The sequence below is a fragment of the Pleuronectes platessa genome, chromosome 23 (genome assembly GCF_947347685.1).
Source record: "Pleuronectes platessa chromosome 23, fPlePla1.1, whole genome shotgun sequence".
Classification (NCBI taxonomy): domain Eukaryota; kingdom Metazoa; phylum Chordata; class Actinopteri; order Pleuronectiformes; family Pleuronectidae; genus Pleuronectes; species Pleuronectes platessa.
In genome coordinates, this window is record NC_070648.1 from 14,514,993 (window position 1) to 14,536,752 (window position 21,760).

Genomic DNA, 21,760 nt, shown 5'->3' on the forward strand with positions numbered 1-21,760 from the left:
TGTCAATGCATCAAGCAGTTGTTGACCTATAAATATCTCGTACTCACAATGCTAACGCCATCCATCCGTTATCTATACAAAGTTTTTGACCCTTTCCAAAAATCATACTTGCTAAATCCTCAATCCCGACACCTTAGTGTCAAACATTGGTCGTGATTGTCTTTTGTCCGATGTTCACATATGGCAGGTGATGTCTGTTTCTGGTTTTCATTCACATTGCCTCCCCAATCCATTTTACACACCAATTATAGACTGTATTCATTTTCCAGTGTGAACACAGTAAATATTCAACACCTGCTGAGATTTAATATGCAGCGTGAGAATGGGACACAGCATCAATCCTGTCCAAGGTCCTGGCTGCTGAAGGAGCACTTTGACCATGTTTGGCTATCTTGGAAAATACCATCCCTATAATCCCTGATGAAGACATATGGGAACGTTTTAATTTGAATTAAAAAAAGTCATTTTCCACTCCCCAGATCATTAACTCATCTGCACTGTCTCTCTGGTCAATAAACTCTGATTTACAGTCTTACTCCGATCAGACCCCATAAAAATACACCAACACTTTGTGGGATCATGGGGCTGACATTTTGATAATTTTTTAGAAAGACGTGTGTTTTTACAAACCAAACAGTCAATCCGGAATTTTACTTGTAACAGAGGATTGTGAAATAATAACATTTTCTTGGATGGTTCTTATACTGTTGCAACCCCTCGTTTTTACTAAGTTTAGAATCTTATTAATATACGCAGGTACCTACCTGGATACACTAACCGCTTTATAATGTTTACATAGTAACCTGGATTTAGAGGTTGACGTAGATATATGTCTACTTGAATATTAACTCACTAACTGTATCCATCTCCAGTCACAGCATATTTCCACTGCTTACTCAGTTACAGAACACCATGTAGTTGACTTTTTTTTTTTTCACACTCCGCCGCAGTTATGTAACCGTTTCACCCACACACACAGCGCTTTGGTGTTCAACAGTGCTGCTCCTCAGCTTGCTGTAACTAACACGGTAACAGGAATCAACACTGCCACATCCTGTCTCACAGCAGACACACTGTTGTCACTGGCAACATTGTAAAATAAACCCAAGCAGCATCAGATCAAATGACGGGCGCGGATGCTTTTCTAGCATTTTAAATAAACCAGGCTCAGGTGGAGCTGCTTTGAAACAAAGCAAACATGATTTAATTGTTTTTGTATTGAGGAAAACAATAATGAATAACTTTTTCAATTTTGATCACCTTCATAAGTAAGTAAAATAAAATACCCATTAAAGCTGCACTGCTATATTTTCTTAGGAGAAGGTGGAGACCAAAACGGAGACAATAAGAGTGTATGCTGGACAGACATGACCTGATGGACATAGACGTGACCATGTCATGTGGATGTATCCATTTGCTGTACGCATGTCAACAGAGCTCATAAAAATGGAAGATCTGTGTGATTTTTTTTTTTTCAGCTTGTTAAAATTTTGTGTGAAGTTGCACAAGTAAAGAAGTGTTGTGAAGTCGGTAAACTGATTTCAATAATGTCAGTTGCACAAAAGTATCTATCTAAAGTTACCTAACGTTAGCAGCCATCAGTCTTCTTACCAGAACCGGCAACCTTTTGAGTTCAAAGTCCTTCAGTGCTCATAAATCCAGCCTTTCATTTCCAACATAATATAAATCATTGCATGGTTGTCTATGGCTACAGGTTGTTCTCAGCCAACTTCATTTAGACAAAGTAGAAGCCTGCTGATTCCATTTGGGTTTAGAGGTAGCCTTATACTAGTGGGGAATGCCGTAGGTATTTGAGCATTGTAATGTTAAAGAAGTTTGATACATTGGAAATGCTGCATATTATTACAGAAAGTGTCACAAAGCTTTTTGCAATCGGCAGTAACAGTCCTCTCCCTGTGAGTCAGTCATATTTGGCCTCGGTAGGGACAGGCCATTTCCCAGCAGCCCCTTCAGCTGTGTGGATTGAAGCCAGTGAAGAGCTGCCCTTTCTGTTGAGTCACTCCTTTCGGGGGGTTTTGTTGTTTTGGTATCCTCGTGTTCAGCCTCTTTGTTTTCCGACCCTCCTTCTGGCTGTTCCCGGGTTCTTTTGTCCATGTCCTCCCTCTTCTATTATCTGCCTGTTACTCACCCTCTTCTACCTCACCTCCCTACTACTACTTCAGAACGTGATATGAGTAGAGTTTCAGTTTGCCAACACACAGACACACTCTGTACAGGGAGGCCCAGGTTCCCTCTTTCCCTCCATTTCATGATTTGTACAGCTACACACTAAGATTGGGTGAACAAAGATCAGAAAACTTTCATATTTATAATACGCATCAGTAGAAGCATTGTAGAGAATAGTTTTCTAGTTGAAGCTAATCCTCTTGAAGCAAGTCAATGGGGATTGAGGTATTTAAAAGAGGCTGTCTTTTTCTTTCCCTACACCGTGGCAAATCTTATTCTGCCTATGTAGTAGTCCTCTTCTTTGCTGACCAGTGTTAAGGGGGGGATATGTTTTTACTGCTATGGACAGTAAGTGATTGCGATGCATTTACCGCTAGATATGGAGTCATGATTGATGAGAACCAGGAAGCTAACATTGGGTCTGTGCCGTTGTGTCCAGAAGGCTGTTTCTGTCTTTTCAGACTAAAACAGTGCCAGCAGCATTGTGTGACTGTTTTAGGGAGTCGAAAACCCTGGAGTAGTATGGCGCCGGTTGCAAAAATGGCAAAAGTTAAAACTAAAATGTATTATTGAGGACATAGTCCAATATTGTCCTCTTCTCTCAGCAGCTCTCCACTAGATTCTCTTTAGAAGGATTTAAAAGACATGTTTTAAAGTGTCAACCTGTCTCTCCACCTCTCCATGTGTGTAGGGAGGGGATAAGAGACTCTGTGTGTGTGTGTGTGTGTGTGTGTGTGTGTGTGTGTGTGTGTGTGTGTGCGTGTGCGCACAGAGCTTGGTTATTTACATGTCTTGACTAGCACTAAAAGCAGTGTGTGGCTCCCATGTTACTTTGTTTTGCACATAGTGATGCACCAAATCCCACCCAGTGAAAAACCACAACTTGCTTACACAAAAGAAACATGAATTATATGGTTTTGTGGATGCCAGTATCACACAGCATGGCATAAGTTGAGGCCTCTTACGTTCTCTTTACTCGAGCAGTCTTATTGAAAGGTAATGAGATTTGCTAACAGATTAGTGTGGTAATTGACTTTGACAGTACGCAGCAACAATTGTGCAGGTCCACGTGTAAAGATGAAAGGATCTCTGTGTGATCATTGGGAACTTTTACCAAGTGTGATGAATGCAGAACCACCAGTCGGCATGATGTCTGACTGAAAGAAAGGTGTACAAAGGATCTACAAAACCTTTGAAGACCTCAGACTGGTTTATTTTGGGTTGTTAAATGAAGTGAGATTTTGAGCTGCAGATTAAAGACCTGGAAGTTTATGTAGGTGTGTTGAACAGAGCCTCTGAGAGGCCTCATGCCATGAAATACAATCTGAACGATGTACCCTTGTTGCATGCGTTTCATTTTGTATGGTTCGTTTGCCTGTTGCGATGCTTGGGCTTTCCTTGTGTTAAGAGGGTTTACAATAGCCCCCCCTTACCAGTGTGTAAGTTCTAGAGGTCAATGGGTCAACAGTGATGTAATTGTCTGATGTAGATCCTGCTACATCACAGCCTGGCCTGTAATTAGACGCAGTGTTCTTCTCTGACTGATCCTTTGAAATCCCCCGACACTGTTTTAGGCTATATGGTGTTGCCTCACTGATCCACATACCTCTGCCCTTTTTTTAGAAAACCACGGGAAGCTTTGAAAAGTCTTTCTGACTTTTCATTTTGACAAAACGATCCTATCATGAAGACTTTAAGGGTTTTTCTGAAACATTAATCCAAATGAAAAGGTCATCATCAGCCGATGGGGTCTGCAAAGTTGTCATGGAGTATCGTCCATAACACTCAATTACGTCCAATTTACTTTACCATTAATGCCCATTACCTTGACCTCCTTTACAGTTGCAGTTTGATTTCACCTTTAAATTTAGTACAATGCCACATAATTCGATCAGTTGCAGTCAGGATGCAGGTTCATCCAACGTATATATTGTGCAGAAGACTGCTGCTGTACTGATGTGCATGGTTTGAACTTTGAAAGCCTATTGCCACACCACACTCAGTGATTTCATAGCAGGCGTTTTCCAATAACTGTCTGAGGGAGTCCGCGTGTTGATCCTGCCAGCGACCACTGAAACTCCTCTTGCTTGGCAGAGTCAACACTGTATCTCTGATGGTCTGATCTGGCAGCAAAGAAGAAAGTAACAAATGTAAAATATGGTGTAGGACGATGACAGAGGAGCTCCCTAGAGCTTTATAAAAAGCTACAAACCACAAACCCTCTCGAACTACATAGACCTGTTATGTCTTTGGTGCATCAACTGCCCGCTGAATCTTTCTAGGCTAATGATAGTTGACCCTGTTGTTAAACCTGTTACAAAATCTGCCTGGTCACCACGGTAGCTTAGCAGGGGCCAGCCCAGGTCAGCACGGATCCTAATGTGGCTAGTTTAAGCAACATGTTAATAACCTGGAGATAGGAGGCAGCTGCTGAACTGGTGTTTGTTCTTTTGGTTGTTGAGCACATTTTTGTAATGTGCCTCACTAGCATTTAGCCTTAGATTGGTTGTTGTCATTATGACGATACTGCCAGCACCACACGCTGAAGGCAGCCACCTTCAACCATTAAAGGAATGTGTATACACTCAAACACATTAGTGTCCGACATGGAATTTCATAATGAATGAGTCTGATCTTTTAATCTTTAATGAATAAATGAATGAATGTGGCAGATAGTTGTTCATTAGGATCCGTAGAAGCAGTACATAACACATAAGAAATACAGTTTTGATTGGTGTTTGCCTTGCAAATCTTTTTGTTTGTGCATTTAGACACTAGAGTGAAAATGCTCTGTATATGTGGTCTTATTTGCCTCATTTGAATCAGTTTTAAACATCCATCAAACAGATGTTATACTGTATCCTATAGGGCTGCAGCAACTTAAAAACGATTATATTCAATGGTAAAAATAGTTGGATACTAATATAATAATCGATTAGTCAGGTCTGTTATAATGCAGGGCACACACACACATACACACACACACACACACACACACACACACTGTGGCTAATGGTGGAGACAAAGACTGCTATGTCTGTTATATGTAAAAAGATCTAAGTTGTTTTTCCAATAAACTGCTGGAAACAATACAAAGAAGCTTTAGTCTGTACCAAAAACATAATCGACAGATTAATCGTTTATTAAAATAGCTCCTGCCCTATTAGCCTGTATAATTTCAAATTTCTCTGCTGTTGATAACAATTTTACCAACCACAGTGAATTTCTCTTTATCACAAAATCAAATCAGAACTAGTTTGCATCGAGGTGGGAAGCCACATCCAATCACATATGGTCATTCATATCACAGGTTTCTCAGTTGGAGTCAGGCAATCTTGAAACAAAATACAAAGTCGGAACAGGGCATGTGTCAGCTCTTTTAAACGGAAGGTTTTACTTCTAGTCATGCTGACCCGTCCTCCCTCCTCCTCCTCCTCCTCCTCCTCATCACAGAGCTCACAAAGTTGGCTCTGGACCATGAAATAGTCAGAGTCCTGCTGTGTGAACCTTGGCAGATCAGTGAGAGCCGGGACATTACACTGCTTGGCCTCTCCCGTTCCACAGCACATGCTTTTCACATGATGCTCAGGTTGAGTCATTCTGGCTTTGTTACAGCAGCTATCAGGACGTTTAAGCAGAAAGGCCTCCTGTGGGGAAGAGGGAGCAGGCTGAGACTGTTAATGTATTTCTTTGTATAGGAGGACCAAATATGGACTGCTTCTGTAGCAATGCTTTGGGTTTATGTTCAAGATAAGAACAGGACATACTCTCGAGATGCAAGTAAATATTGTCATTACATGGTGCTCACAAGTATGGAATTACACATGTGTTAATATGGGTTGCACAGGCAATACTTTTATTTTTTGCACCAGAGATAACTGCAAAACTGGAGCTCCCACGTTCTTTTGCAACAGCAAATGGAGACCAGACAATCAGTCCATCCCCCAGAACACACACACACACACACACACACACACACACACACACACACACACACACACACACACACACACACACACACACACACACACACACACACACACACACACACACACACACACACACACACACACACACACACACACACACACACACACAGAGAGAGAGAGCACTATTTCCACCCCCACCTATTGTTCAGACAGCTCCCCTCCAGCTATGGGACAGTGGAGAAGGAGAGAGGAGGCCTTGGTGCTACTGTACACTTCACTCTCACGGTCCCGTTAACAAATACTTGCTGTGGTTTTGTTCGTCTTCTCTCAGATGAACGTAGAAGTAAAATATTTATCTGCTTTAATTTTCAATTTTTTTGTCTAATTGCTTAGCTGTTTATAAATGATTCTATTTTTTAAGAAAATTAAGCTTTCTGAATCTGAGAGACGATGAAAAGAAAAGACTGAACAACACCTACTACGAAGCCCCACATTGTTTATCTATCAGTAAATTATATTCAGTGGACTATGATCTAGATTATTTTCACACTACTGTTCTTCTACATCTAATTTAGGTTTACCAAAATAAAAGCCCACAGAAGCCCTGACAAAGAGAGGAACTGCCTCCTCCTCTTCCTGCTGCTTCCTACACAAATCAATAAACAGCCATTGGGCTGTCTGCCATTGACAGACTTTTGTCTCATCCTGCTGCCAGCCAAAGCTCAGTGCTAATGGTGCTTTTTGCAATTACCACAGCTCTATACACACTCTATTGATGCTTTTTATTCTGTCTGCTGCATTCTCAGGTCATTCTGCTGCAGAGTTCAAATATACAAATACTGTATCTGTGTAGAGAAGAAGTCATGTTGAGGATGTCAGTACTGAGCATGGCCAGCAACACAAAAGCCATTAACAAGAGGTTTGGGAAAGGCAGATTTTGAAAGGCCTGTAGATTATACAGGTAAAAGCTTCTTTTTTTTCCAGAGCTATCATGATCAAGCATTTAAAAATAAAAGTTTTTTACAGGTCAATGTCAACTTAAATTAAAACTGTTACTTAATTTCTACTGTTTTTATGAATACAAATAATTTGAGTTGTAGGGGCAGTATATTTTACATGGAAAATCTGAAAAAAATCAAGAGTAAGATTATGATCTATAATCTACTAATTCCACAAACGTCTGTCTCTCTAAGGAACACATAAAAAAAGATGATGATAGACATCAGTGGTCGGCAACTGGGTCAAACCGTGGGTCAAAAACACCACCAGATCAATTAATTAGATTATTTTTATTTCATTATATTGGGATGAGACACAGATATTCACAGGTTCTGTTCTTTCATGGCTTCACAATTATAGAATGACCTCCTCTTTGGCAATGCTTTATATCGAGACACATTACAGGCCTTTTTATTTTCTGAAAAGTTGTGAACTTGGGTCCGAAGATTGTGATTGTTTAACGGATTTCATTTTCATTTTATGAAAACATTCATTATAAAATCTTCCCTGCAGATAAGTAGGATGAAAGCAAAGTTTTCTAACTTCACTCTATTTAAAAAAAAAAAACTCTAAAACTTTACCACAGGCCAAGAAAAAAGACATGTTAAGAATGGGCACTGCACTAGTATGTTAAAATGGAATAGTATACCCACAGAGGGACTAAATGTAGGGTAAAGAGTTGAAGTTGTGCAGTAGTACATCCGGACTGGGAATATTAATTTGTATATCTGATGGTAATCAGAAATGACTGGTATTCCTTTGTCCTTGAAGGTGGACGAGAATGGCCTACTTTACCCAAACTCTGGAAATAGAAAGTGGGAAGCAGTCTATAGCAGCTATTTGTGGACGCTCACCCAGTTTGGTCAAAATTGTGTGAGTGCTGGCCTTCCCATCATCGTTTCATGAAGCTGGTTGTCAGGGTCAGGCCGGTGGTTTTTGAAAGTGGTATGGACGTTGTCACATGACCAAGGACACAGAAGACACAAACCAAAAGTGGTGTGAATTTGTTTGATGAATTCTGTGTTATTATATAATTTTGGATTTGGAGGACGGTTGAACAGAATGATTGCGTTAGAAACAAGAGGACTTGTAACAAATTCCATTAACCCCCTTTTTATCGATCTGAAAGGATTTATTTAGTATTAGATATTTGGTAAAGCTCTTATTCTGTGTCACATTATTTTGACTGATAGGAAACATGAACTTAATAGTTGTGTTTTTGAATTTCTTTTTGTCTTGTTCGGATGAATACTGAAATAACTGGATGTAATGTTTGGTCATTTTTTCATGTGTGTGCATTTTTCAATTTTTTTTCAGACCTGTCTAAGAACCGTATCTGTGAGTTGCCGGAGGAGCTCTGTCAGTTCATCTCTCTGGAGACACTGAGCCTTTACCACAATGGGATGCGTTCGTTGTCCCCCAGCCTGGGCAACCTCCAGGCTCTCACCTACCTCAACCTCAGGTAACTGCTCTATGCACATTCAAGTTGGAGTTGCTGATCTACTCATTGTACAGTGGTACACATTGGCACTGAGTCATCCGGATTCTAGATAGATCAATATAGAAGATGTCTGGTTACTGTAACAGTGGCAACTAGTAGTCCAGGTAAACCAGTGGTGTCTGTCATCTTGCTGCATACAGGTATTTTTAAATGTACTTCCAATGCTTCTGTTTACTTTACTTTATCAGGACATAACAGAACAGTGACCAACAAGAGGGCATCTTACAAACCAAGAAAGATTAGTTGCAGTTGGATAAACTCTGATCAAATATTTTGATTCACTTGAAGGTGTTTGTGTGTGTGTGCACCGCAGTGGTAAACTTTAGTTTACTTTACTACAGTGACAGGTCACTCACTGGCTGCTTGTATTTCAGCCTCCAGTCACCTGATTGGTTCACCTCTTGTGGAAGAGGATTTTTCTTTAGTGCCCCATTTGGTTGAAAATCTGATTGTAGATCTGACTCGGCCCCTTTTCAGTATTATCACAAGTGAAATGAAGGGAGATTGTATTGTTGTGAACACATTGTATTAAAAAATTCATAAGTATCAATATATTTTGACATGCATACAGGCTTGTGAAAACTGAAATGAACAAAACCCAAATTGTAAAGTTGTACTTGTACCGTAACTGTATCTCTGAAAGAAAGCTGTCGATGGAAGACTGCATTTGAACTTAAGTTTTTTTTTTTTTTACGCTTGGAATTGATTAAAAAACCTCACAAATCCTGCCAAGACCTTTCTACAATAACACAACAACAGTGACACCCCCTCAGACTCTATAATATCGCTGTTGCTAGGAAACCAGAAAGACCCTACAGGTGGTTTGTAATACAAGCTCCAAATGTTGGCTGTAGTCAAATAATCAGTTAAAACATGATCTTTTCTATGAATCTATGTGGCAGCACATTTTTTGGTAGGCTAACCAGTTAGCTAATAAGTTAACCTGTGACATATGAGACATTTGTTTTGTTGAAGTATTTAAACAAGAGTGTGTCTGGGAATACACCTTTTGAAAAGTCTTGCACAATACTCAAGTGGATATCCCTCTTGAATGAGCTCACTCTTTGTGTGTGTTGGTTTGTGTGCGTGTGTGTGCGCTTCTTTGTCTCCACAGTCGTAATCTCCTGTCCAGTTTACCCCCGTCGGTGTTTCAGCTTCCTCTCCTGCGAGTGCTCATCGTCAGCAACAACAAGCTGTCTTCGCTGCCCGCCTCCATACACTCCCTCACACACCTCCGCCAGCTGGTACGATACTCACACTTTACACGCGCACGCACGCACACGGCTGTCTCTCATCTACAGAATCTTTCAGTTCTCTAACTTGGTGTCTCTCAGCAACAGTATATTTCTATGGTGATTGAGGTTGAAGAGTCACATTCCAGTGGTGGCATGCTTTCAGTCCAGAATTTTTATATCCTCAAGTGTCATAGTTAAAAGTCTAGTTTCTGTTTAAAGCATGGGGTCTCTAGATTTATCTCTGCTGTATTAAAACAGGTCAGAGCTCTTGGTTCACTGTGTCCTCGCTGTGTCTTTCTATCTCAGGATATAAGCTGCAATGAGCTGCAGTGTTTGCCTGCAGAACTCGGTCAGCTGGAGTGTCTGAGGGACTTAAACCTGAGGAGGAACCAGCTCACCACACTGCCTGAAGGTATGTTGCGTCCCCTCCGTCCCCAAGCAGGGCCACAGTGATCGGCTCGGCTCTCAGATGAACCCAGCAAACACGAGAAATGTTTGTGATTCTGCTCAGTTTTTCTGATTTCATTGATGATGGTGCAGATATCCTTGACCTCTAAACTGCCCAGTCAAAGCACTGCTCTGTGTGGCCACTGCAGTGGTTTCTAATTGCTTCATTATTTTGAGCTATCGATTGTTTACATCCACAAGTATTGAACTGTTGTCTGACTTAACGCAATCCTAATGGATCTTGCACCATTAGCGGCTCATTTTCTTAATCGTTAGGAGGAAATGGAAATCAAATAGACTCCAACTGGAGTCAGATTCACCAGCTTTTCTATATTCAAACTTCTTCAATTTCCTCTCTGTGTTTGTAAGGACAGTGCCGATGAACCAACATGTCTGTACATGTGCCAGTGTTAGCCAGCAGGTTTATTCAACTGTCAGATATCTATAAACGGGTTATGTCACAGTTATGTAGTAAATGTTGGTGTCACTTTTTTTGAATTGTCCAACTACAGAGACTTTTCTTTTTAGTAAATCCTAATAAAGAGTTTGAATCCCGTAACCAGGTCAACTTACCAGACCTGACACTTGATCATTATCCTAATGCGAAGTGATGTTAATTACTATATCATATGATTTCATGTAAAAATTTGCATTTAGATAACAGATAAATAATCTGTATCTATTAGCTTCTTATTTAAAAATGTTTAAGGAGGATGGAAATATTGCTGCAGCTCAAGTGGTAAATTCACAATAATGCACATGTCGCAGCATTTACCCTATCATAACAACACCAATCATTTCATACTTGCATACATTGTCTTTGTAAAACAATTTCATTCATCAACTGTTTCCAGTTGCCTCAACTTTTCATTTTAACTGTTGCCGTGAAGCAACAACATTTCCTGCAAGTTTTTCACAATCCAACACGACCAGAAAGAGTCAGTTGTGTAATCTGGCCCTTAGTAAAAAGTTGTACTGTACAGGCCCCAACATAAGCAATAAGTTTAATTCATCAAAAGCAGCACGGATTTGAATGAAGAATGTAACATACAATGAATAAGTTGACTTTTTACTTTGACCCATGCAGAAATATCCGAGCTCCCTCTCGTCCGGCTCGATGTGTCCTGCAACCGCATTTCCCACGTGCCCCTGTGCTACCGCCACCTGCGACATCTCCAGAGCATTATGCTTGACAACAACCCGCTGCAAATGCCGCCTGCGCAGATCTGCTCCAAGGGCAAATACCACATCTTCAAGTACCTCAACATGGAGGCATGCAAGAGGAGCCAGGAGGAGCTGGAGAGACACCTGAGACCCACTGGATTCAACAGCTGGTGAGGAGCGGGAGGGAGATTCTTACTGGTCCCAACGTCACATATCACAAATTACATCTTTAACATAATACAATAACAATGAGGAGACTATATAAGGCGGAAATTCTTCTTCTTCTGATATTTGAAGCTACTTCAGTTGCATGTTATAGGATCATGGAGTAATCCAACACAATCTGCATGTGAGAATACACTTGTGCCAAAGCAGGAAGAATGGGAGGTCAGAGGAGAAAGGTGAAGTAAATGCAGAATGGTCTATAAACGATGGCAGTGTTAACTAAGAGGAAGCAGAGCTTATCAGTCTCGGCTTGAATGGAGCAGCCTTGTGAGCTGTTTTCATGAAATGCACAAAACCAAGGACAGTGATAAGAGTATTTGACAGAGCATTTGATCTGAGTCGGAAAACATGAGTCATTGCCTTTTAGATTCGTGACCCCCACCCAACCCTGTGTAAGGGCGGCTGCTGTGTATTTCCTTGTGTGTGTAGTGACGTTATCCTAATGTCTGTTTCCCTGCAGCCTGTCAGACCATGAGCTGTTCACAGGTCAGTTTGGTGGACTGGACTCTGGCTTCAACAGTGTGGATAGCGGCAGCAAGAGATGGTCTGGGAATGAGGTGAAGGATACACACACACAAGCACATGTCCAGTGAATTGAAGCATGATAGCAAACAAAGATGCCTATCTTTTTATCTGCGTGTGTTTGTTTGTTAGTTCACAGAATTATATAAAAAATTGCTGGGAGCGGATCCAGGAATATTTTTTTATTTTCAGCATATTTGTTGATTTTTCAAAGAGTAATTCATGGATCCTGATTAAAATCATCAGACATGTCAAAGGACTGATATTCATCAGTGTATGCAGCTTGGTACAGATCCAAATAAAAATCGAGTGAATCTAAAATTCGTTTCATGGGCCTTGGCGGAGGTTTGCACTCTCCCTTTTAGTTCATCATGTAACTCAAAATGATTAAAGGTTCACTGGGAATTTTTGAACTAATTTACCAAGCACAGTCAATGTGATGTAATTTAACTCTTACTATAATATAGTAAATGATTGATATCATTATTTCAAACAATTACGGCAATATGAAAAGAGCAAAGCACTTTATTGCCCGATTCCATTCTGCTGTCGGTTGAAAGTGTAGAAATCAGACACTAATGCTGTATATTTCACAATATCAGAGGACAGCATTGGAACGATTGTACGCACTGTAAGGTGCTGACTTGACACAGCAGATGGTTTGTTACATGGAACCATTTGGGAAGGCTTCAGCCGAAAGTGTTTGGAAAAGGACGGCCACTTGCAAGAGATACTTGGCTGGTGATTGGATGAACCATCTGTCTTTTCCTTTGAGAAGAAATCTATGAATCAGACTACGATAGTAAAATACTAAGATTGGCCGACATCAATGTTTCTGATCCCAATCATGTCCCGAACAGTGGATATAGATTGTTACCTTCGGACTGGAGATTCAGGGTTCCACGATTTGATAATGCGAGACTGGAAAAACTCCTTTGTGCACCAGTTAGTCCTAGAATGAAATATGGAACTTAAGCCCAGATCAAATGTACGCTAAAGGGCCTTAAACATCATCCTCTTGGTTTCATACTGTTAAATGTGTGTTGTGTTGTCCTTGTGATTTTAATGTCATTTTAAACGTATGTATTTTTGCTTTCTGTTAAAATTTGTCAGCTGTGATCTTGTAAATGGAGCTGCCATGTGATGCAAAAACAATGAGACAATAAAAGATTAATTATCATCCTCCCCCTTCACCTAAAGATCCATGATTCTGCGACTGACTGTGTGTGTCTGTGTATGTCTAGTCAGCAGACGACTTCTCAGAGCGCTCCCTCCGCTTGGCTGAGGTCAGCAGAGACCAGAGGAACCTGGAGGAGGAGGAGGAAGAGGAGGATGGATCTCCTCAGGAAGCGAACAAAGGTAAGGGACTTGAAATCAGAGTCTGGAGGATATTATTGTTTCTCAATCTGTATTATCCGTCTGCACATTTAGAGAAAAGACTAACTCTCCTGCGTCTCTTAGCAGTGAACGGCGAGGCTGAGCAGGTGGACTTCATCGACAGCAGTGTAACGGAGGAAGAGGAGGAGGAGGAGAACAGGCCGGATCCACGCACACCTCCTCTGGTACCTGTCTTTCACACAATGACCTGTTATTGTGTCATATCTGCTGTGTTATGTCAGAACAGGGAACTTATTGATTGTATCATTGATTTTTCAGGACCAGAAGGAGAAAACGTCACCGTCTCAAACCCAGGACTCAACAACATGCAGGTAAATCATGTATAGGGTACTGTACAGTGAGAGATACGCTATGCTTCTTGGTCTCAGCCTGGGCTGTAACGATTCTCGAACCAAACCGATGCGATACTTAAAGCAGAACCATAACACTTCTCGCTGCTCTACAATCCAAACCTACAATCTTTTACAGCAGCAGGTGAAGCCTGTGTGTATGCAAATGTGTGTCCAATCACACTCCAATCCAATCACAACCCAGCGTTATCTGAGCCAACACACAGAAGTGACTAGTAGCTCCAGAGCAATAAGTCTGTGTTGTCTTTGCGTTGTAAAGTTTGCGTGTTGTCACTGCTCGGGAGCAGACGCTTTTTCTCTTTAGTCAGTCAGGAGGAAATCAAGTGTCAGAATCAGGTGGATTGTTTATTGCTTGGGGAGTTTCCCTGGTACTGACTGACAGACTTCACCATCGACGGTACTGCGAGTCCTCCGTACATATTGTATGTAGAAACGCTGTGGTTAAGAAAGTTGCAGCGACACTTCTATTTCTTTTTAATTTCCTGTTGTTGTTGTTGGGGTAAAAACACATAACAGCATAACTAGTTCATTCATTTGGTCACGTGTCGGATCCTTTGCTGCTAAGGAATGGAATGAATGTTAGCTGCATTTGAAGGAGACTTCAAAACAGGACAGCCTAGTTGTGCCACTGTTATGCAATCGGTCATCAAATTCAGAGATGCAACCCCTGAATTGGGTCACAGCTCTACTGTGTTGAAACTGTAGCCACACCCAGCTGTGATGTAGCTTGGTAACGCAGGGACCACAATGCATCACTGCCACACAGGGTGTTGTTTCTACTAGTTAGAAGGACAAGCCAGATTATTGGAATGGGTGCAGTAACTCTAAAAACATAATATAACCTAATTGGCAGAGCAAAGCAGGATTATTCTGGAGGAGGAGGCTGCTTCTTCCACAGTGAAGGGGTGAAGATGTGGGAGTTTCTCAAGCCAACAGATGGTGGAATGGTGATTTAAAACTATCACTACTTGTTAATCTGCTTTGAGAAGGAGGGAGGACAAGGAGCACAAAGGTTATTTCGGAAACTCTTTTCCTTTGGCGTCAGATTCTAGGAGCTCTACGTCCCTGTTCACACACGGTATTAACATCCATCCTGAGAGATCCAGTCACATTTACTCCTGATCACTTCCTAGATCTATGTGCAAATAAACACGACCGTCATTTGTTTTTGTGAAGACCAAATTATTTCTGAACCAAGTCTGAGTTAAGAGATGTATCCGATGACGACGTTTGTTTGTATGTTTACTAATTTAAGTAAATGTATCATTCATTATGTGTTGATCAGTTTGGATATTGTGAAAGTGGCTATAAACGAATCGACACTAAGAAGCGTACAAATATGTTTACACTGTAGCAAGTCAAAGATGTCAGCTGATTTGGCGGTTTTTCCTGCGGCCAGGACGCTTTTGCTTTCACAAAAAAGAATTTGGACACATGCGTCCAAGACCAACTCCGAATGTGTTTTTTATGAACAGATCTCAGGACACGCTGAGGACACATGGGTGTGTTTAGACCTGTACTTAGTGCTGACCACTTGAGATTCAATCACTCAGGATGGATGTTAATACCGGGTCTGAATGGCGTCTACCAGATGCCGAGGTGTTTCAGTATATTTACATATCACTCTCAGTTCTACTCAGCCTGCGTCTTTGCCAGTCTTCCATTTTATCCAATTTGTTTTTTCACTGGTTGGAAACTGTGTATTAAGTCACTCAGAGTGACAAAGACAGGCAAGGTTTTATCACTTTTTTTTCCCCGTTGCCTTCTTTGTTTTACAAGGTCACTTCACTGGATATGTAAAGAGCTGGGAAAAGTCAATACTCTGCTGTTCCCAGTGCGATTTCCCCTCACTGCCGCTCAAACTGTGCAGGCTCTGTGCATGTGGTTGCTGTTATCTTGGAAAGTTCACAGTACTGACACACTGGCTCACCCCCGCTCCACTCATAACATAAACTGTGTAAGAAGGTGTCTTCCATCCAAACTCCCACAGAATCCTTGTTTTTCTTTGGCATGTAGTGTGTTCATCTACATGTCTTTTGTGCTGAAGCCCAGAGGGCAGCTTTTATCATGCTGCTCTGCTGTCCCATAACCAAGATAACCACATTCTTGAGACTGCGGTTCCCATGAGTCCTATTGGCTACTTTTTAATATGTGACCCAGTGCCATTGTTCGCAGCCTCTGGAGCAACAAAAAAAACCACACTGCATTGTTCTGAATCTCTGAGTTTTAGTAACTGTACTCTGGCTTAATTCATGATAGGGAGTGTGTGAATTGTCCTCTAGTCTGTTCCTTCTGACTGTGAGGATCTGTTCCATAAACACAGCATTTCACAATCACAAACAAACGGATGTTCCAAAACTCAGCTTCAAACACTTCCTGTGGGACCTCTAAAAATGGAGTACATATCTGAAATGGAAAGTCAGCAGAGAGTTTGTAAAAAACAATGAAAAAATGTAATCATAAAGCAGACTTCTACAGAATATTCTTTCTTGATTTAGCACTTAATGATAAAGTTTAAAGTATTATCTGTTCTCATTTTAATTTGTAAAAGTCTTGCTCCTGGTCAATTAGTCAAAAATAAATATACAGTACATTTGGAGGGATCTACATTCATGTCTTTTAAATGGCTAATGGAGCAGGAGCAGGACTTTTTTACAGATACTTCAGTGTTTTAGTGACCTTAATAATCAGTCTGATGACTCTGTCTCTATGTTGCTCAAGAACCATTCCATTCCAGACCTCACGCTTTGCATGTGTATCGGTAAATGGTCTGTATTTATTTAGAGCTTTTCAGGTCTTGATGACCACTCTTTACAGTACACACATTCATAGTGCATTGATGTTTGCAGCACTTTTCCGAACACTCATCACTCACACATTGCCGGCACAGCTGTCAGGGACAGTTTGGGGTTCAGTGGCATGCAGAATGGGGGCGACTGGGATAGAACAGCTGACCCTCTGGTTCATGGGCGACCTGCTATACTTCCTGAGCCGCAGCGACCCAAGGAAGTCCAGTGTCTAATTTGATGTGATTTGCGATGTGATTGATTCAATATTGATACATTTTGAACAAACAGTTGACCAGCGCTCTGTAGCAGCTTTAAATGAACAGTTTAACATCTCTTTGGGCAGCAGCGGTGGCTTCAGAGGTCTGTGGACTGAGTTCAGTACTTTTCGGTCCCTCAATTACTACAATTCACACTCAGGATAATGAATGCTCATAAGTTATAGACCCAGTTGTTCTGGATTTAAAAAAAAATCTCATCAGATGACTTGAGACATGAGGGCCATCACTTAAAAAACATGATATTGGATTGAAGGAGAAACAAACACAATCATTCAGATTCAATTGAACTCAGCCCTGGAGCCCGTTCCTGAACCATGATGTAGACTTGATGTTCCGTTCATTTGTGGAGCCTGATGATTAAGTGGGGCAGTTACTTTTTATGAAGTCATTACAGATGGGATTTTACTTTGGACCTCACTTTTAAAGAGATTTTGATCAAAAAAAGACAACAAAGCTGATAATTTCTCTCCTCCAAGAGACAGTGGGGTTAACTGAGCTTTCTAAATTGCAAGAATATTGTGTGTTTTTTGTTGTTTTGTTTTTACAAATACCTAAGTGCAATTCCAAGAAGAACATCTGATTTGTCTGAATTGCCTCATTGATGTTCTCTCTCTCTTTTGCTCTCTCTGTCCCTGTCTGCTCTGCAGGTCCAGCCTCCACGTGGAGGTGGTCCCCCCGTCGTCGCCCTCCTCCTCTCCCCTATCCCCCTCCAGCCCCACCCTGGAGGAACGCAGGAGGCCGGGAACCCTTCTCATCTGGCAGGAGAGAGAGCGGCTGCAGCAGCAGAGAGAGAAAGCCAGGTTAACCCTCACACTCACTGACTCATTGATAAATACCAATATTTTAACATGATGTCTTCAACTGTAAGACTAATGTTTAATGTGATGTCAGGACTGAAAGCTTCAGTTTACTGCGGGCAAAGAATGAGGCTTCTTAGAGAAGGCTTAAAACGTATAAATGGATTGGACACAGACGTCACATGACATGAGGAACATGAATGTATGTCTGCATTTAGCAGATACCAGCTTCAAGAAGTTTTTATGTGTGGAGCAGTTTGTGCTCCTCTCATAAGAAGCAGCTCTCTGTCAGAGCCACTCCCTTCTGCCTCTCATATCTAATTATACGCTCTTCATGTCCGAAAATCTAATTTTGCAGTTTGCTGAAGCCATCGACCAAAACAGGAAGTCACGTGGCCACGGCACCGCAGGCAGGAAGTAGTTCAGCGTAAGTTAGGCCTGTCGAACATATTCAACACACAGCTGCGCGACAGACAAGTCACTGAGTGGTGGTCCAAGTTACGCACGTCTCATCAATTATCACATTTTACTCAGTGTGTGCTGGGTTCAAATGAAGAGAGACATGAGGGTGTTATTTGAAGAATAAACTGTGTATGTCTCCCCCTAGTGGTACATCTCCAGAGAACAGCAGCTCCCTTGCAGGCCTGCGGCAGAGATGTGCAGTGAGTAGCATCCTTCATGTCTTCTGTGAATGCAGCTGACTCCTCTGTTACTTATGACTCGTCTCTTTTTTATTAGAGCGCTGAACAGATGGGCACATTGTCTCCGTCAGTACTTCTACAGCGCTCCAGCAGTAGACCAGGTACAACACACACAAAGACACACTCAAACAACTTATATGAAGAGTTGCTCAGTGGTAAAATACTAAACTAGTAAACTCAGTGTTACAGGGTGACAGTAAAATTGGGAGAACTCAAATGTTACTGTCATTGATATCTCTCCCAGGCCATCCTCACTTTTTGTTTTCTTCTTTTAAACTCAACACAATGACTCTCACAAACAGAATGCACACTTTCAGACAAGCAATCCTTTAAGACAAAAAGTGATTTGAGTATTTTATCATACTTCATCATGCCTGGCCGATGACTGTTAGAAGGTAAAATACATGTCATATGGTTGAATCTTCTTTAAATGAGCTCATCAGTGAAGTTCAACCAGTGAACTAATGTAAACTGATGTTGTACCCCCCTCCGATCATCAGCTTCCTGATTGGCTGTAGGTTATAGACTTTGTAGGTGTGGGCATTTTTGAACCAGTTGCATTCTTCCTTTTCCAAATACGAGAATAACAGGAAAATCAATACATTTTAAACCCGCTAAATAATTAGTAGTTGTGCCCAAATTGACATGGAACATATGGAAGACTCACTGTACCCGAGGTTGTCATTAAATATTTGGTCAGATTCAACGTTTTTGGCACTTAAGTTATGCTCTAAGTTAGTGTGAAAGTTTGTTCTTTACCTTGAAAACAACTCACTTTGACGTGAGGAAAATCCTTGCTCAAAGTGATCCAATTACTATCTTTTCTGAGGATTACAACACCCTTTAAGTGGAGTTTAGATTTTATTATAAAATCTAAAATGCTGATGTACTGTGTACTCTTCCGCTTAAATATCACAAAGTACTTACAAAAAAAATTCTTTCGTCGAGAGTTTTTTGAAAGGATTTTCAGAGCTTAGAAACAGTATCGTACTTTAACTCCTTTAACTGGCCTCACACACTTGTAACTTTGGCCTGAATGTTTCCATCAGATGTCTTGCCCTCCCCGAAGACGTCTCCTCCACCGGGTCAGACCCATAAACCCAACAGCTTCCTGTTCCGCACCTCCTCCCGGAGCAATGTCAAACCCACAGGTATAAATGCTTTTTATGATAACATATTCAATTATAAGAAATGTATGATGTGGCTCCATGACCACGAGTTTCCATCCATTACGATTTCTAATTGTAGTTAACTCTCCAATCAAACACACACACACACAAGCGCTGCATCAGAAACGGTTCAGCACTGTTTACTCTCTGGTTTTTCAGGCTCCATCTTTACTCTGGGCGAGTCCGGCAGAAGTGAGTCTCGCACGACGCTGCGTTCTCCTAAAGAGGATAGACAAGACATCACACATCTACGCAAGGTAACACACTACATACCACATAGGGTTTTATATCATATAGTGTAATAATGTATTAACTTTGGCAAACCAGTAAGATTAGAGACAACAGTTTATTAAGATTAACCAATCACTTGTGTATAGCAACTCACCTGTTATCATATGGTGAGTTGACATCAAATGGCATTGTTATATTATATTTATATTTCTTATATTCAATGCCCGTTATACGTCCCTGTACCTGCCTGCATAGAATGGACTGTTTACTTGGCCCATGGTAATCCTGGTTGTAGCTTTCTTTCTGAAACTGTAAAAATGGCCTATGATCTACCAGATTCGTTTTTTATCATCAATCTTCATAAAATTAAACTAAATATGCTTTATTACTGCTCACCAAAATACCTACTGTATTTCTTCATACATTTCATGTCGGCTATTTCAGAGAAGACATACAAATGATAACATTTAAGAAAATGATCTGGTGGGACAGAGATTATTGTTGGCGGGCCACCTTTGACCAGACACCAGAACACTGCAGAAGGTTGTCTGAGGACAGAGCCCACTGCCTCGCCCCTTATGACTGCAAGGCACTGTTTGCCTGTTTATTCAAAGTTTATTAATATTGAATGTATCACATGTCCAAATCGCACCAAATGCTACACTTCCTCGGGCAATACGGGCCAAGTGTGAAGCTGACTAGAGGAACGGTCGAGACATGCATTCCACAGACACACTGAGATTTCTGTAATTAATAGATTTTTCCATACCATGACTGTGACAATCCTGTTCGTTAATACTCTGTTTATGCTATAAAATACTTTTATTTTATTTTTAAATACACGTCGAGACACACTCTGTCTTCTTTACTCAGACTGTGGAGTCTCGGCTGAAGATCAATTTGCCTGAGGATCTGGGTGAGGCCTTATCCAACGGCACCATCCTCTGCCAGCTGGTTAACCAGATTCGACCACGCTCCGTATCAATCATCCACATTCCCTCCCCAGCAGTGGTGAGTATGAAGAACTGATCAATTCTGTCCTCTCTGCCTGGAACTGATTGGCCGTTGATGATGTTCACTTCTTTGTCGGCTAATTCTGGTCATGTCTGGTGTGTTGAGGAAAATTACTAAAACAACTAAAGTATTAAACTGAGATTATCCAAAGTGCAGCCAGTGTGAGAGGAGCTGTGTTGATTGTAATGACAGAAGATGTTTGAGCAGCTTTGTGGGCTTTAGTTTTTAGCCAATTAGCCATACTAGCTGCTGGAGTATATGTTTATCACCCAATTCACCCGACATAAATATTACCTTGGAAATTGTAGTCTGTCTTAAGCTCCATTCGTTTTGACAAGCAGTTTATGATGGCATATACTGCCTGTGCACCTCTGATCAGATCCCTCATGATGGTTATTACCAGGTTTGAACAGGGTCAGAGTTTCACTCTTTCACAGATAAACATTAGCTCCCGTTCCACTCACTCTCAATCAGGACAACAGGTTGAGTTTGTTGGGTTTGCATCAAGCTCATTCAGAGGTGTCCCTCTGAAATATAAAAGAAAATTAGGGCATGATACTCTCTGCAGATGAGGATGGAAATTTGACAACATCCGGATCCCGACTAATACAAAAAAAGCAAAAAAACTATGATTTTAACTTTAAGGTGATATTACCCAAATGTGATCGTGCTGTACTTTTGTGTTTGCAGCCAAAACTTAGTTCAGCAAAGAGTCGACTCAACGTGGAAAACTTCATCACTGCTTGTCGCAAGCTGGGAGTTCCTGAGGTAAAGCAACCTATTATTATCATTCTCCCGCTCTCCCCCTTTTAACACACCTCATT

The 21,760-nt window shown here is 41.1% G+C and overlaps 1 protein-coding gene across 3 annotated transcripts in view; it reads left to right on the plus strand.

Annotated features, from left to right (window-relative positions):
• Positions 1–21,760, plus strand: part of lrch4 (leucine-rich repeats and calponin homology (CH) domain containing 4) — a 46,774-nt gene that overhangs the window by 14,105 nt on the left and 10,909 nt on the right. For 2 of the 3 annotated variants that reach the window (XM_053416043.1, XM_053416045.1), the window contains exons 2-17: positions 8,433–8,577; positions 9,731–9,860; positions 10,158–10,263; positions 11,386–11,632; positions 12,148–12,244; positions 13,454–13,568; positions 13,671–13,771; positions 13,866–13,918; positions 17,672–17,824; positions 18,180–18,248; positions 18,429–18,483; positions 18,560–18,623; positions 19,572–19,673; positions 19,851–19,948; positions 20,796–20,933; positions 21,627–21,704. In XM_053416043.1, the coding sequence (XP_053272018.1) occupies positions 8,433–8,577; positions 9,731–9,860; positions 10,158–10,263; positions 11,386–11,632; positions 12,148–12,244; positions 13,454–13,568; positions 13,671–13,771; positions 13,866–13,918; positions 17,672–17,824; positions 18,180–18,248; positions 18,429–18,483; positions 18,560–18,623; positions 19,572–19,673; positions 19,851–19,948; positions 20,796–20,933; positions 21,627–21,704 (1,751 nt within the window). The remainder of the gene's footprint in view (positions 1–8,432; positions 8,578–9,730; positions 9,861–10,157; positions 10,264–11,385; positions 11,633–12,147; positions 12,245–13,453; positions 13,569–13,670; positions 13,772–13,865; positions 13,919–17,671; positions 17,825–18,179; positions 18,249–18,428; positions 18,484–18,559; positions 18,624–19,571; positions 19,674–19,850; positions 19,949–20,795; positions 20,934–21,626; positions 21,705–21,760) is intronic. The other variant, XM_053416044.1, reaches the window with a different exon arrangement.